This window comes from Artemia franciscana, chromosome 4 (assembly GCF_032884065.1).
Source record: "Artemia franciscana chromosome 4, ASM3288406v1, whole genome shotgun sequence".
NCBI classification, from domain to species: domain Eukaryota; kingdom Metazoa; phylum Arthropoda; class Branchiopoda; order Anostraca; family Artemiidae; genus Artemia; species Artemia franciscana.
Genome location: NC_088866.1, coordinates 6,324,908 through 6,342,663, shown reverse-complemented (window position 1 = coordinate 6,342,663; position 17,756 = coordinate 6,324,908). Strand labels below are relative to the sequence as shown.

At 34.8% G+C, this 17,756-nt stretch overlaps 1 protein-coding gene and 1 pseudogene across 2 annotated transcripts in view; both read left to right on the top strand.

Annotated features, from left to right (window-relative positions):
• LOC136025915 (F-actin-monooxygenase MICAL3-like) overlaps positions 1 to 17,756 on the top strand; it is a 109,409-nt gene that overhangs the window by 57,082 nt on the left and 34,571 nt on the right. For both annotated transcript variants that reach the window (XM_065701981.1, XM_065701983.1), the window contains exon 4: positions 10,216 to 10,295. In XM_065701981.1, coding sequence (XP_065558053.1) covers positions 10,216 to 10,295 — 80 coding nt within the window. The remainder of the gene's footprint in view (positions 1 to 10,215; positions 10,296 to 17,756) is intronic.
• On the top strand, positions 7,533 to 7,657 carry LOC136026709 (U1 spliceosomal RNA; annotated as a pseudogene).

Here is a 17,756-nt window from a genome sequence, read left to right as displayed (position 1 = left end):
AATCAAGTAAATTCAGGGTTGTGGGTTCTGGGAGCTAATATTAAGAGTAAAAATCTGTATAATTGCATTAGAAAATTCTCGATAACTCTTTTTAAATTAATTTGTTTGAAATTTCTACCAAATTTTAATAAAGCCTGTTTATTTTTAATCAGCTGTAAAAAAAAAGATTCTAACATAAAAAATCCAGGGATTTTTTTTTTGACGAAATTTGGACGTCATGTTCTGCATGCAAGCCTTCCTCTTAAGTCTCTAGTGCTGAAACGTGCTGTTTTATTGTTTTGGACCATGATTATAGGAAAGTTTCACAGGGGGCAAAATGTTTTAATATGAGTTTTTTTTTTTTTTAATTTTTTCTTTCCGAATTAATGTAGGCTTTTAGCACAGATTATCGATCCACTGAAGCTGTTTGTTTAGAATGTGGTTTTCTAAAGTGTATGTCTAAATCACTTACGTGTTGGAAAAATATAGGGGGGGAGCATTTAGTTCTCCACCCCCTGAAATGTCGAGTGTCCACAATTCTTCTTATCGTTTGTTTTACACAAGTGGTTCCCATATAGCTTGTGAACATTACCTATGCGCAAGTACATAAGTAATCACCAACAGATCCTGGGCATTTTCTCCATCAGCTCAACGACGCATTCAAACCAAAACCAGAAGTGTTTTTTTCTACCCATGTCATCACTGTCATCCTTAAAGGTTGTATCTGAAATGATTGCCAAAACTGTTTTCTAAGATGGGATTAAAGGGAGGATCAGTAGAGTACTGTTGATCAGAAGGATCAAAATGCCATTGAACCTACATTCAGTGTTACCATTTCTACGAATTTTTTTCTAGGTCAGTAGATCTCGAAGTCTATCTACGGACTGACGAACTACTGCTAGCAACTCACTGCAGCACCAAGCCGTCTGAGCCGAAATGAGGTACACTCGCTCCTCCTCCACCCCAATATACTTAAAGCCTTCCTCTTTAAACCCTCCCAGGAAGTTTCCATTTCCATTAAATCTTTCCTTACGACATCCTCCCGTCCCATTCGGGGAAGAACTGCATGTCGTTTGGTCCTAGGTGGCTAGCTGACAAGGACAACATTTGACAATCTCTAGTCCTTCATCCGCAGAACTTGCCCTATCCATCTCAACCTTTCTCTCATTATAGCCCTAGAAAGCGCGATTGAACCACATTTTTCGTAAAGCTTGCTCTTTGAGATATGGTTAGTCATCTGGACACGGAACGCAGTTGGAGAATATCTACAAAAAACCAGGACCCTATTGAAAATGTCATATCCACCTTTCCCCATCCCTTATGATGTTTGCCACAAATCACCCTAGATCTCTGGTACAAGTTCAAATTTTTGGTCGAAGCCAATGTGTGGTCCGACCCAAATTTTCCTACAATCGGATTTGTGACTTTTTTTTTTCGTTTGTGGCATTAGGTATAGCCACTTTTTGTTATAAGGGTTTTTGGAAAACCTGTCCAAAGAAGGAAATTTTTAGAATCCTTACTGGTCATCAAAAGAGAAAAAAGAGGGAAAAGGAACAAAAGAGACAAGAGCGAAAAATCTGAGTGAAATTCTAATCATGTGCATGTGAACTGTTGCGATAGAAAAGGCTGCCTGGTTTTTGCGGTCATGTACTTCAACCATGAGGCTTTTGTGGCACCTAGTGATTTACGGAATACTTAATTTAATCCAAAACGCCATCTACAGATATTCTACGAAAAACTTCCGACATTATAAGAACAAACTAGTAGAAGTACTGCATTTACTGCCCTGCTGATCTTCCCTGTAAAGACAGCTTCACAAAAGGTATTTAGAATAAACTATCTCAGAAGTGTGAAATGTCAGATACGACCTATAGATGTTTTTCGGACAATTTGTTTATGGCATGTTCGAGATGTCTTTTGATGAATTCAGTTTGTAAATGCCAATAGACAAACATTAATTTTTGGTCTGGTCACCTTAAGGCCAGATCATTTATAGAAGGAAAGGAGCACATTGAATCATAATAAACAATAACTTCCCTGTCATGTAGGTGCATGGTAGCTATAATTAACCCAGTTTGATTGAAGCTCAGCATCTGCGTTTTAACGGTTTTGGAAGTCATGTTTGCAAGCGACTGAAAAATTAAATTTATAGTGATAAAATTATATATATATATATATATATATATATATATATATATATATATATATATATATATATATATATATATATATATATATATATATATATATATATATATATATATATATATGTATATATATAAATGTACAATGTATATATATATATAAATGTATACATATAAATATAAATGTATATATATATATATATATATATATATATATATATATATATATATATATACTAGCTGTTGGGGTGGCGCTTCGCGCCCCCCCCCAAGCCCCCCCGCGCGCGTAAGTCGTTACGCGCCATAATAGTTACGCGCCATTGTAGTTGTAGATATATATATATACTACTACTACTGTATATACTACTGTATATACTATGTATATACTACTACTACTACTAATAACTCACTGCAGCACCAAGCCGCCTGAGGCCAACACAGCTACGCACGCTCCTCCTCCAACCTAATTTATTTAAAGCCTCCCTCTTTACACCCTCCCAGGAAGTTCCCATTTCCTTTAAATCTTTATTTATGACATCCTCCCAACCCAGACAAGGACGACCTGCTTTCCCAAAAAAAATCCTTTGCAAAAAAAAATAATAAAAAATAATCACTAAGATGCCGTTAGATCGTATAATTCTTTCAGTTACTATCAACGAAAATGGGTCGTTGCTTCTGTTCAGATATTTCTCTGCATGACTATGGGATTTGATTTTTCAGTGGGAAATTAATTCTTTATTTTAGCCCATATTAAAGATAACACCTGCTCCGTCTTTTTAAGCGAAAAGACTTTCTTACATTCCAATTGCGTATTATTTTGAAATACTGCATTGCCTGTTACCGACTTCGATTTTTCCTGAACACGAAGCATATGCATTGTGTTAATTATTTTACTCCTTCACGAAAAGAGATCCAATAGTCCTCTCCTTCACGAGTTGAACGGTTTTGTGCCTAATCAAACAGTTCGTGGTAACGAACAGTAAGTAAGGAGCGACCCGGTTTAATATTAACCGAAACTCTAAAAAAACGGACTCTTGATACCATTAGATATATGAAAAGAATCGGGGTTTTATACTCGTTTCAAATATACAAGTTTCAGTAAGTTTAATCTTACCCATCAAAGGTTACAAGCCTGAGAAAACGTGCCTAATTTTTGAAAAAGGGGGAAAACAAACCCCCTAAAAGTCATAGAATCTTAATGAAAATCACACCATCAGATACATGTCATATAACCCTACTGTAGAAGTTTCTTTCATATAACCCCATTACAATTGGGCCCAAGATTTTTAGTGCAGTACTAAGTAAGGTTAAATTGTCGCCTGCGCACCTCGAATATGTTAGTTTTGACATAGCTTAATCAAGGTTCTCAGGTTTGGTACTTTTTCTTAGGACTTTGCTACAGAGCTATATCTACCAAGATTATCTAGCATAGATTTTTTTTTTGGCAGATATCACGTAATTGCGTGCTTTTACTTGCCTTAGTTACGAATTTTTAGTTTTATATTTTTATGTTTATGCTGACTTATTATATTCAAGATTCCTTTGTCAATTATTTATTTATGTTGCCTGTAGAAATTTTTTTTTTAATATTTGACGTTTATAAAGATGACAAAAAAGCCAAGGTTTATAAAGATGTCAGGCTCTCAGATTTGGTACTTTTTCTTAGGACTTTGCTACAGAGCTATCTCTACCAAGATTATCTAGCATACATTTTTTTGGCAGATATCACGTAATTACGTACTTTTACTTGCCTTAGCTACGAGTTTTTAGTTTTATATTTTTATGTTTATGCTGACTTATTATATTCAAGATTCTTTGTCGCCTGTAGAAAAAATATTTTATGTTACCCGTAGAAAAAATATTTTTAATAGTTGACTGTATTAGATGATTATGCGTAAATCTGATTTACATTTTTTCGAAAATCACTCTCTGTTTTTGAACTGTAATGAAAATCTAAATTTAATTAAATCAAAATAAAATTTGGTCGAAGCGCATTTTAAATTTGTGTTAATTCTGGTTGATAACCAGCGTTGCCACCGCGGTTCAGTTGTACCGTTTTTGGTATGATTTAGAAGTCCTGGTACAATGCGGTAGATTTGAAATTGTTTTGGCACATTAAAATTAATGTGCCATTAATTAAGCATTTAAATTAAAGAATGCTTTCTAACACCTGAAGTATAGGATACTGTTCTCCTTTTTTCTCCTTGATTTCTGAATCAGTTACTTCTTAAAAAGAAAAGCTGTGGGTGGATGTGCCCCCTACATTCTTGTACCCCCAAGATTATAATAAATATCTTTTGGAGGGGAAATTTTCATTAAAAATTCTTTTTTATGTATTTTCCTCGAAAACAAAGCAAATTTACCCCCCCCCCCCTGAGATTAAAAAATACGGTTTTTGTAGACCATTCTTTTCCTTTAAAAATGAAAAGAAAACATGTTAACGGACTTTCGAATTTTGTCAGTATTATCATAAATGTAGCTAAGAATAGGCCTTCCTAATATAAAGCTAACGATAGTTTTAAGTAAAAAAAAAAAAAAATGTAAGTTAAGAAAATCTAGCAGCTGAAAGAACCCTGTTATTCCACTTTCACTGTTTCATTGTTCCGTCATTTGTTTTTTTCATTGGCAAGAGAAAGCAACAGTTAAGAACATAAAAACAGGATCCTATTTTCTACACGAATAGAGATGGATTTTTATTCTTTATTTAATAGCCGATTAAGCGGAAAGAAAATGATAAAATATTAGCACGAACACTTCTCTAACCGCTGCTTAATTCATTTGAAATATCAACTGAAGTGGTCATTAGGCATAGCCAGCACGTTACCAAGGGGGAGAGTAAGGCCAGAATTTTGGATGAGGGGCCCCACCACGAGATGTACATATTGGAGTACCACGTGTGCCGAACAGTTTTACCAAGTGTGGCATAGCCCCCGCAATGATTGATACACTGTCGCCACGCTTGGTATGTACCACCTTGTGAACGTGATTTCTGAAATTCGGCAACCTTTGGATTTAAGGAGGGATGATAAGACTATAGAAAATTCTTTTTATGCGTCATTATGTGACAGTCGCCATCTTTTTTTGTTTTGTAAATTTCCATTTTCGGGCGGATATCCATATCCCGGTATACAATTTTTACCTGGAATCCTGTATTCTTTTATGTTAAGTTTTGCAAATTTTGAGCTCTTAGGGCCACTGCACCTTCCCCTGGACTCTTTCACTATGCTCCTGTTGAGACTTTCATACGCTTTTGACTTATAGTTAGGAATAACTCCCTGTATGGGGCAATGGTGCCATAATTTTCTTCTTCTTATAAGGTATCTTTCTATTTTAGTTATATTTTCTCTAGCTATTTATGTATCTTTTGTGTTCTCTGTTTGCTTTTTCTTTTCTCCATAGTGTTATCTTTGTGGGTTAAAAATAAATGGTGAATGTGAAACATGAGCGGCGGTCTATACTGTGTTTGTAATTATTTCTAGTTATCAATGCAGCTTTACTTCGTCTGTTCTACTGATCTGTTAGTCTATTTTTTTTGCCCTGTTTTTCTTTGTTATATTAGCTTTGTTGTGCTTGCTATTGTTGAGCTACAAGTACTTTTGTTTTGCTTTGTTTATTAATTTTTTTCTTTGTACTCCACTGTTTATACTTTTTTATGTTTGCGGGTAATAAATATTATTATTATTATTTTTATTGTTATCAATTTTGATTTGATTTTATGTTTTATGTTTATATTTTCTACATTTTATGTTTTGTAAATTTTGGATTTTCGGGGCAACTACCCCTGTGCTCCTTGGCTATGGCCAGAGAAAATATCACTCGGACAAATAACGAACTTGTTCAAATTTGTACTTTTTATAGCATATTCTATGCTATTATACATTATATGTATTTGTGTATTTTGCAAATTTCATACAAATTTGCACATTTCTGCACATTTTTTGGCAATGGCATTTTTAAATGCCATTAAATACCGTAATTATACGGATTTGAAAACACTCATAATGGATTAATTAGACTGGGAATGTTACGTTTCCTCAGTTTTTAGCTTTGGGGAGGACAGTGTGGTACGTCTCATGGTTAAGTGCCAGGCATTACCTAATTTGATAACCGTTAGAAAATATTAGAAATTTAAAATGACAAGATTTATGTCTAGTACTCAAAGAGCACCATTGGGAAATTTCCTGGGGGATGGGGGGGTGGTAAGTACAACCGGAAAATCCCAAATTTTTTGTGAAATTTCCTGAATTCTTTAAAAAATCCGAACTTTTTTTTTGGTTAGTTATCATTTGCGTTTTCGCCCCCAAACAAATATTAATGATAAATAATGCTAGAGAAAGAGGTTTTTACCTTCCCATACCCTTTGGAAATGATTCTTGCATTTACAAGTTAAAACTCAATTGCTACTATAAGTGACAGGCTATGTTTGTTTTTAATCATCTTTTAACTCATGTTTATCATAGTTAAGTGTAATAGTGTATTCAAGTCAAGTGTTAAGTGTATTCAGTGTCAAGTGTCATAAGTATATCCCCTCAAGATCGTGGAGTATAAAAGATAAGTAAGTAAAATTGCAAAAATACCCAAATAAAATAAAGAAAGCCACTGTTTACGGAAATAAACCAATAGGACCAGAAAAATAATTGAATAGAACGCATCAAATAGTACTACTACTACTAACAAGTCACCGCACCGCCTAACCGCATGAGGCCAACACAACCGCGCACACTCCACCTTCATCCCAATCTATTCAAAGCTTCCCTCTTTACAACCGCCCAAGAAGTTTTAGTTTCCTATAAACCCTTTTTATGACCTTTTTTCACCCCATTCTGGGACAACCTGCTTTTTGCTAAAAATATAGAAATGTGAAAAGATCTCAACCGTCTATTACGATTTGGAAGAAAAAAGGAAATGGTTCTGGAAAGTGAGAATATTTTCAAATTTGGGATAACACCATTTATTCGAATCCTTACTATTTTCTACTGCTCGTTAATTCAACACGGTTATTAACGTAACTGAAAAAATATTAGAATAGAAAGAGAATTAAAATTCTTAAGTAGACTAGCTTTAGAACGACTCAATAAAATAATATCATCAACATGGAATAAAAAACATATCCCAACCTCCTAGAGGTGAAGGTTGTAGATAAAGAAAAACTTAACCAACTATGCATTAAAAATGTAAGGGAGGAAACTTCACCTTGTCCCACTCCACAACTAACAAAAATGGGATTGAAAAAGAATTGGAATTAGGTGTAGCACTTTTTTATTTTAAGCCCCGAATACCAGCATCTAAGAACTCTAATCACAGCAAGGGGAATCCCACCACTAATAAGATTCTATATATTTTTTTGGCAAAAGGCAATTTTAAATTATCTACCAATCCAGACGTAGCATCAATAATTTTTCAGAGAACATACTTACCTGGCTGGGGAGCTGCCTTGATCATGAAGGAGGCGCTCCCAGGGTGAGGCCTTTTCATTGCACTTCGGATTGGCTGACCCTTGTGCTTACCCCAAATGGGGGTAACTCAACAGCGGCCCATGGACCAAAAAGTTGCAACATGACTAAAATTTTTTTTTGAAAATTGACGTTAACGTTTTCGGGCCACGACAATAAATTATTGCTAACAATAGGCCTACTTAATGATGAACGGTGTAAGGAAAAGAGGATTTTAAATTCCCATACCTTTTGACAATGATTATTGTCAATAACTGGTATATTGTCAAATGTCAAAAATTGTCAATTATTACTCAGGTACTATCATAAAGGATAGTACCGATGAATTCCCTGGAGCATAAATACGGCACTTTAAAGTTTTTGACTACTATTAATAATAGCTTTGTCATCACTGACTAGGTATTTTATGTCATAAGAAAATATTAGTTTAGATTTTATGTTTTCTTTTTGCCTATTTTTGATTAGTCTTCGTCTGTCACGCTATTGTCAGATAGATAATTATCCAGTCAAACAGATCACAGTACTTCAATAATTATAATTATTAAAGCTGTGTAATTTGTTTGACTTGGAAGTATTTTTATTGCCATCTGAATAACGGTGTTGAGAGTGCTGTGACTTGCCTATTCTATATAGTTTGCTCTAGTTCAGTTGCTCTCATTTACAACTCACTATTACTCATGGATTTTTTACAGTTGTGGTTTGAAGCTACTAGGCTATGGGACACATGAAAGCTCTTCAGATTTTCGATTGGAGGGGGTGTATGATAGCTCTTCCCTCGGAAATAGGATTTGTCCTACAATTTTCATATGCACAACTTTACAACCTTACAGTTTTCTACAACTCTATATTTTTTTTCATTTTTTTTTTATATTCCACAAAGTCTTCAAGTTTATTCTTTTTTTTTCTCCAAAGTGGGCCCCTCGAAAATATAGGCTCCTGAGTACCCACCTAACTGGAGTGTCACCTAACACATGGTGTAAACAATGGGACACGTGGCAACACTTCAGATTTTTAATTGGAGGGGGTGTATGATAGCTCATCCATCGGAAATAGGATTTGTCCTACAATTTTTATATGCACAACTTTACAACCTTACAGTTTTTTACAACTCTATATTTTTTTTACAATTTTTTTCATATTCCACAAAGTCTTCAAGTTTATTCTTTTTTTTCTCCAAAGTGGGCCCCTCGAAAATATAGGCTCCTGAGTACCCACCTAACTGGAGTCTCACCTAATACATGGTGTAAACAATGTTCTTTTTCCCATTGCTATAATATTCATTTATTAAAGCTTATGTTCTCTTTGCATAGTTTTGGTGTGTTATTTTACTGCAGTCTTAAGCAAGTGGAGGAGAAGCTAGTCTTTTAGATGCAAGTTACAACTGTAGGGGTTGTCATTAAATCGCATTTTTCCCAGGAAACATAAACCCTAAATAATTATAACAAAAGTAATTTAACCCACTTTAGCTGGGGAACTCCCCTGAGACTGGTTGAAATAGTCTTCTCTTTATAAAAAGGAGATAGTGTGGAATAAAAGTACACTCGTTTACGCTACTGTCCTTCATCCTTCCGCTCAAGCATCTAATCTATCTGCCGCTATGCTCTTATTCGTCTTGCTCTTGGAGCTGGACCAGGTTTTCTTCACCATAACTGCCATCTAATATTCAAATGTTTCATGTGAATCTTTTTAACCATAAGCTCCTTAGACTCGCGGCATCTCACCTTACAGAGTCGCGCCATTGACCACCATCCAAAGCCAAAGAATTTTCTACATCAACATTCGAACCTTTCTCCCGAAGGACATAGCTTTTCTATGCAATTACAAGTTCAGCGTGCCATCTATTCGGCTAGGGAGGTGTTGCAACTATGCAATTAACTAAACATCCATTTTGAAGTTTAAGTGACGGGGACTCATACATACATACGTGGCGCTCATCTAACTTATTGACGGATTGTTGAAGGGTAGAAACTGGAATAATGTTTATCTAAGATTAACTTTAATCTAGATCTGAGTCGATTATTTTATGAGGGGCATATGTGTCATGTAATTATACCTATTTGGAATTGAAATTAAATAAACATACTCTTGAAGCTTAAACGACGGGCACACAAACATACACACTTGGCGTTCACCTTTGCTACACCTTATCAACGAATTGTTGAAGAAAAGTTACTGGAAGGATGCTTAACTGATAATAATATAAGCTCCATCAAAGGGTAGGGTTTTTCAAAGAAATATAAAGATATATATGTTCTCCTCGAATAAATTTGTATGAGGAATTAAAAAATTAGCGGAATTGCACTTTTGTTACTTTTCTTATCTACTTTTGTTTGGATAGTGCATACAAGCAAAACTGAAAATTGTCCATTTAATGATTATACTTAATTAAAAAATATATTCAACAAAAGTAGAGCCAAACGTAGCTTCTTTATCCAATTTTTGACATAAACCCGTGGCACAAAACACCCGTTACCGTGAGACACGCTGATTTTACTTTATATTTTTTTTGGTTGGATTTAGTGGTATTTTCTGCATTCGAAATTTTTTTCTATTATATTTTGTTTTGTGGACATAATATATCACCCTATCTTTTTCTTTACCGTTTTACCAATTGTTCTATTTTACCCTATTCTTTCCAGCTTCGAAGTCATCGCCATCTACTCCATCAAAAAGACCATCACCAGAAAAGACCTCAGCCACGCCAGGCTCCACTAAAAAAGTAAGCCTTTATTTTAATCGTATTTTAAATTTCACTTATCGCTTTACTCATGCATATTTTCATAGGAGATTGAGAGTTGCCACTTGCATAAAGAAACCTAACTTTATTTACTAAATGGTAAGCTAGAGCCGCTATTGTGAGCTACTTTCAACTCGACCTTTACAACGATATAAAATTAGGCAGTGAGCAAAAACCAAATACGCAGATCAATGGCTGTATCCAGCTGGAGAAGAGGGGTTAATGGATTTGAAAACCCCTCTCGAAATCTTTGTCTGACTCGTAAAAAAGTAACAAAATACATACAAACAAATTTTTAATGTTTTTTTAAAAAACCCGAAAAAAATCGCCCCTTTCTGAAGAAAACTGGAATTGGCCTAGCTCTGACTGACTTTCCAACGGGCTACTACTATAGAATATTTAAGCAACCCACATTTGTCAGAAGAGTGAAAGGAAGGAAAATTGAGAAGATTAGTTCAACATAATATTTAGTATTGTTATTATTGTGTTATTTTTGTCATTTAATACAATGCTTGGGCGAATTTTGACCTAGCTAATGCATATCTAGTTGATGACGAGAATTTTTTTCTCAATCCAGCCAGTTTTTTTCCCTTTCTTGGAAAATTAATCCGTTTAAATTGTGTAACATTGTGCAACGTGTACAGCGTGTCAGATAAAAATCACTTTCGCTTAAAAAAAAATGTTTTGTACATGTTTGAATAATTTCTTCGATGAACTTCTTCACCTTTTTGATATATTTTCTCCAGATGTAAGATGTACTTGGGGTTTATAATTGATGCGACAGTTATGTTTATCCTGGATTTAGCGTTTCCTGTGTAATCATACTTAAAAGAAAGATGATCAAAACAGCTGTAAAAGAATAAAGAAAATTTTATAATAATTAAAAATTATTTTATGGGCACTCGAATCTCAATTTGAACAGTCAGAAGTCTAAATTGAATTTGAAAAGTTTTTTTGTAAAGCAAACATTTCCTTTTTTATTCCTCTTCTTCCCTAACCTAGTGTAAAACTTAGTTTAAACCTTTGCTATTTTAGCAGGAATAATAGACTGATAAATGTCAATCTTGTAGCTAAATTATTTGTGATCATAATTGAACAGATTCATCGAGTTCTATTTGTTCTGTTTCTTAGTCAACATTGTTTTCTATCTACCTGTTTCCTTTTTAACTCTTCGGCTACTAAGAAAACATTTCTCTTTTTATTGAACTTCTTAAGATACTTTAAAGTTTTGATATTGTGGCTGGAGAAAGTATGAAGAGCTTGATAAATTGGTCACAATATTGGCTCGTGGGTTAAAAATTTTCACCCACCTTATGAAATTACTCAGCTTATTTGAAATATAGTCACCCAAACCAGTAATTGAAGATGGTTCCTTTGGAATAACATCTAATATATCTTCCTTATCATTCTGTTCACGTTTGAGAACCATATTTGACGACTGTCGTTTCCCTGGTTTTTGGTCTGCTAATCTAATTTGCAAAACTTACTTACCGGGCAGCAACTTTCAGCTATGACTTACGCCTGTCGGCGCATGCCAAGTGTAACAGGAGTGCCCCAAGTGAGCTGGAAACGTGCTATACGTGCCAGAACTCTGCGGTACACGCGATGTTGTGAGATGAAAACAAGCTGGTGGAAAGGGGGGGCTCCTTCGACCTTAACATTATTCTAAACTTTCTTGTATTTCGTAGCTTTCTAAAAAGCTTGATTTCTAGTGTCCTTATCCAAGAGGGTGCTGACTTTCAGGAATTGCTTAAAGTAGGTGGGATGTACTAAGCGTTGTGTAAATTTTGCCAAGTGCCGAATCTTTTTGGTACACTTGGCGTTCTGAGATTACTCTGGTAGCGTTGATTTTCTTGCCATGTTACGTATGTTTGAACATCTCCCGTACACAGTTGCATTCTAATTTTAGTTCATTTTCATTGCTTTCCGTCTTCTGTACTTAGAAGCTACGTGTAACTGGCATATATTGCAATAAAAGAAACGAATTTGTTGATTTTTTTTTTCAATAAATTGGGTAGAAACAGGCTTCTGTTTCCATATTCGGGGGAAGAAGTTTAAAGAATAACTGACAACACCCTGGCAAAAGCATTCTCTTAAAAAAAGAAAAGAAACAAAAAATGTCACACTGGAATCTGATATTGCATGTTTCTTACGCTTCAAACAATTCTTGTATGCATCTGCAACTAAACTAGATTCACGTTGCCTAGGCAACTTGAAGTTTCAGGGCAAGCAACCCTTTGTCAGCTTCGCCAACAAAAGTGTTGCAGGACTAACTCTTTGATCAGTAATCTCAGGGTCAGTAACCGTCGCACATTTTGACTTTAGTCCAACTTCGATTTGAAGCTGGTGGCTGCCTCTCTGTGTCTGCTAGAACGGTGGCTTTTTTTTGGAAGCCGAGACTTGGATCAATGGAGCGAAAGTTTCGGTGTATAATTAAAATAGTTCTCTTCGAAGTAGACTGTAAAACTCAAGTTCAACTCACACACTCACACACTCTTCCAACACAAGGTGTTGGAAGGTGGGCACCCCCTCGACTTTTAAATTATTCTATACTTTTCAACTGCCGAAAAAATTGTACTTGCTGATATGCAAGTATGGTTATCAATAATAGTGTAATTGACACAGTTAAATAGGATGGTTATCAATTAGTTAATATTTACTATCTACAAATTTTGCCTGTATAAAACTGTAATTTATAAGTTTTGGTTTGCAAGATCTACATTTATCAATAATAGTGTAAATAGGGTAATAGGTCGTTCAGACAAATTGGGAAATGCGATCGATTTTTCCCATTGTGTTGATCGATTTTAGGACTAGGAATTTTTTGAATTTCCCAATGGCACCGATTGTTTTTTCGTGTGTCGTTGAGCAGAAATGAAAAAGCACTTTGAAAGTGGAAAGCATGTCAATTTTTCACGATGCGGAAGTTCAAGATTTGGTGGTTCTTATTCAGAATCAACAATTTTATACGACACGAGTCATTTTTTGTGTCTAGCAAGAAAAAAGGAAAATGCTTGGAAAGGAGGTTTTTCTTATCGTACCGATGGTTTTTTCTCGTCGGTTTTCCCATGCGTCTGAATCAACCTTAAGTTAGATATTTAAATATTCATAAGTCAAATATTCTCAAAATTATTTCTGCTTTTTGAAAATCAATTCAATAAATTCGAAAGTCTTAATTTGAATTCTGAATGCTGTAGTATGTTTTTAATAATTTATCATACAACCAGTTCCCACCATGAGGAAATGAAGGACGATTATTATGTGTATCTGCATACTCTGGGGGTAGATCTATCCTCTTCCCATTGGTCTGAAAGAATCCTATTCAGGGAAATTTATTATGCTGAAGCTTAAAAATGAAAATTTCAAGGAAAGTCTAGTTCCCTTCCTCCACTTCTCAGACGAAATTTCTGATACCCCCCCCCCCCCTCTTAAAAATTTTCCAAATGCACATAAGAATTAACAGGCATGACAATGTCGGCTTTCACATTTTTAAAGTATTAATGAAATAATAAAGGATAATTATTAAAAAGAATGACAGAGCCATCTAGAAGAAAAAATTAAAGATGGAAAAGTTCTTGATTGGATTTTTAGTGTTAAATATGTTTGGTTATTCCACTCTACACTTTAAAGAACGAGGTAAACATCCTGAAATTTCGGATGTTTATGTTTAGACTTCGAGAACTTCTCTTGTAGTAAAACATATTACCGCACAGTTCCTTTCTTTAATATGGCTATTAACGATACCAGCTTTGGGAACATGACTTAAAGCCAAGTGGCCCAATATATGAAGTAAAATCATGTTTAGAGGGTGACGGGGTGTAGAAGCAAATATTTTTACCAATATTAGTGAAAAAAATGAAGTAAATGGCCTTTACACCTTTGTTTAACTCCACGGCGGAACTCCTGGTTGGATGATCTTGAGTCAGTGGCACTGTGGAACTCCACGTGCGATTATCTTCGGCCATAGTCCTTAAATCATAGTGAGATAATCGGAGAAATGTTTTTCTTTTTCAAAGATACGGTGAAGCTTGTTAAGTTGTTTGCAGCTCTTCCGTTGGCCCAGAGGAGCCGGAGGAGCCCCGCAATATCAAATATTGCGGGAGACTCATTCTCCATCCACGCGACTTGTATAACTACGTTAACGCCGCATTCTAAGCCAGGCCTATGAACATTCAGTCTATTCTTTAGGACTGATAGTATTTATAGGCTCGTCTTTGCATTCCGTGGAAGATGCTAAGATCAAAAAAATACTCAAAAGGCAAGGCCGTATCCAAGCGTCTGGGTTTACGGGGTTCGAACCCCCTTCCCACCCACGAAATGTTTGTCCAACTCGTCGAAAAACGTAACAAAAACGAATATGAAAATTTACTAATGAGTTTTTTAAAGTTATTTTTTAAACCCCTCCGAAAAAAAAAATCCTGGATACGACCCTGTCAGAAGGGTTTTCCCCGTTACCTTGAAGTTTATATCTATTGAATCCTTACCCTGGGGGATGGGGGACTAAGGCTTAAAAGATTCACTTCTTACTATAAAGTGTTATAATGGAGCTTACTGTACCTTAGGGCTTCTTTGCTCAGGACTGTCAATTTTAAAAAAGGATAGGGGAAAGAAAAGTAGCGTGTACAGTACCACATTAAACCTTTGTCATTTCTTGTTAAAATGTTCCTGTTCAAGAGCAATGTATGAGAAACGGGGAAGGGACATGTTGTAAATGTCTTCAGACGCATCCAATGTTAATCGACCTCATATATCCACGATATATGAATATATACCCTTTATTAACCAAAAGGCGTTTTTTTTTGTATCAAAAAAGCTTTTTGAGACATCGGAACTCGATGCGTAGCTGCATAGAGAGAGAAAGATGGGTTTATTAATATAAATAACAAAACAAAACAAGCAAATGGCCCGAAGCATAAAGCCAACCAGATAATATATATATATATATATATATATATATATATATATATATATATATATATAAAATAAAGAAACCCCCCCCCCCCGAATAAAAATACCGGATACGGCCTTGGTTTGGATTATCACGCTATGTGGAAAGCGCTCAACATGAAAATTATTCACCTTGCTAATTCTTCTTCGCCATTATTATTAGCCTGGTGAAATTTTGCTTGGGTATGCTTTTCCTCTTTTCAAACCTATTAAAATATTCTATTTCTATTTGAGCATTCCAAACCTTTCTAGTTTTCTATAATCTGAAGCTTTTTATCTGTTATCTTCCCGCTCTCCTGAATTTCACACATTTCCACCCACTCTTACCTTCTTCTATACTCTTGCCTTTTGATATAGGCTACTTACTCTGTGCTTGCCTTTTATATTATTATTTCCAAACTTCCAGTTTCTGTATCTGGCGACAAGCTTGGTGCTAGTCTCTGTAAAAAAACACAAATCGAACTCAGACTTCGATTTGGCGCCCTTTGTGCCCCTGTGCAACGGCTCTGGAGGATCTTTATCCTTTTTTTTATCTTTACTTTATATTTTTTACTTTATTTTTTATATTTGTTACCATATATGGTTTAAAAACAAAATTTCTAAAATTAATCTGAAAAGCTAATTTTTGTGGATGGCAATTCGCAAATAGTCCATATCGAATCGTTATTTTGAAAAAGATGGTAAAACCCTGTAGACTATATATATATATATATACATATATATATATATATATATATATATATATATATATATATATATATATATATATATATATATATATATATATATATATATATATATGTATATATATATATATATATATATATATATATATATATATATATATATATATGTGTGTGTGTGTGTGTGCGCGTGTGTCTTTAAGTACCAAGGACATTGAAACTGAAATCTGATTATTTGAATTGGTTAAGTGGCAACTTGCACAACTACGTATATCTTATAAACTAGGAAACGTCAGGAATTCAATTTGTTATGAAAAATTCCTCCACATACATTATTGCAGATTTTGGTAGTAGCGTTGCCAATTTTTAAAAAGTAGAAACGTGGGTGAAGAAACAGCCAAAGATAGGCGAAAATATATGGCATCATACGTCCTAACAAGAAATTGTTAATGTCTGAATTTTTGCGGACAAAAACGTTCTAAAATTTATATTGTCAGTTTAAGATTTTTTAGCTCTTTCTAAAGGTTGTCCTAAAGAAATCTTTAAGATTGGGAAATTTCTAAAAAACAATTTGATTGTTTAATATTACATAATTTGTTTTTTAGGTATCAGAGTATAAGATGCACCTAAAGGTATTGCCCACTCTGTAACACTTAAGGGGAATTGATGCCTTAAAATAATTTTAAGGGCATTGACCAATTGTCTCAAATACACAGGGCTCATTAGCAAATTCTTCCAGTTGACAAGCATCCATCTTGAGCTATTGAGAATCTTTGTTTTGAGGATGAGATGTGGTTGAACAGACCATGAAATTCTACGTCCCCTGTGTTGTCAAATTTTTGACCAAAACGGGTAGCACCACTGAGAACTCTCGAAGCTGCCTAATTAATCAAGTGATACCTCTTTTGAGCTGATTTTTAGTCTTTTCTATGCAAGTATGTTACAACGACTTTAGAGGCTGCTCCTTCCTGAACATAAAAAAAAATTATGCTCTGCTTAATCGAAAAAAAAAACTAAATTCACACTTCCATGATGTACTTTTGATTAAAACTGTGTCTCCACCACAGAACAGGAGAAGTATATTGCTTTTTCTAAGATTTTGGGGTAATTACGTGTCGGCTCTTGGTTTTCTACCATTTATTCGAATATTTTATCCTCGCTTTTCTAGTTATGGCATGACCGCCCTGTCAATTCTAAATAGTTTGGTCATAAAAACTAAAAAACATTTACATTGGACGAGATAGGGTTATCCGCTAAGGTATCAAGTCCCTTTAACCCATTAGCTCCCATTGTTCCTAATTAGGAACAGTTTGACTTAGATTTTTTTTAGCTCATATTTTTGTAGCTGACACGCCCAGGAGTTTTCCATAGTTGAGAACAGTGTCTAAACAGTTTAGAATTATCAAGGGTAAGTATAATTTCTTGATTTTAGTAAAACTGGAAATTTTAAGAAATTTGACTCCTTCTAAGCTAAGGCTTAGCTATGGTTTTAACTAATACTGTCTAAACTAGAGTCCTTGGCGAAGCCAGTTCATTAGGAAGTAGGATTATAGAGAGTGTTTCCAATTGGACAATGGGTAGGAACAAGTATTGGTTGATATGAGCTAAAACATTATCTTTATGGATGAGACCCGAACCAATTTGAAACATTCAGGAAGCTGCTTCATATTAGAAGAGATGTCTGGCGGCGACGAGGACTCTGCTGACATGATTATAATCCCTCCTGACGTTTCTGATGGGAGTTACAGAAAGGAGGGAAACGATGAGGCTGCAGAACCTGATGTAGTCCGAAATTTGCCATTTGATGTTGCCG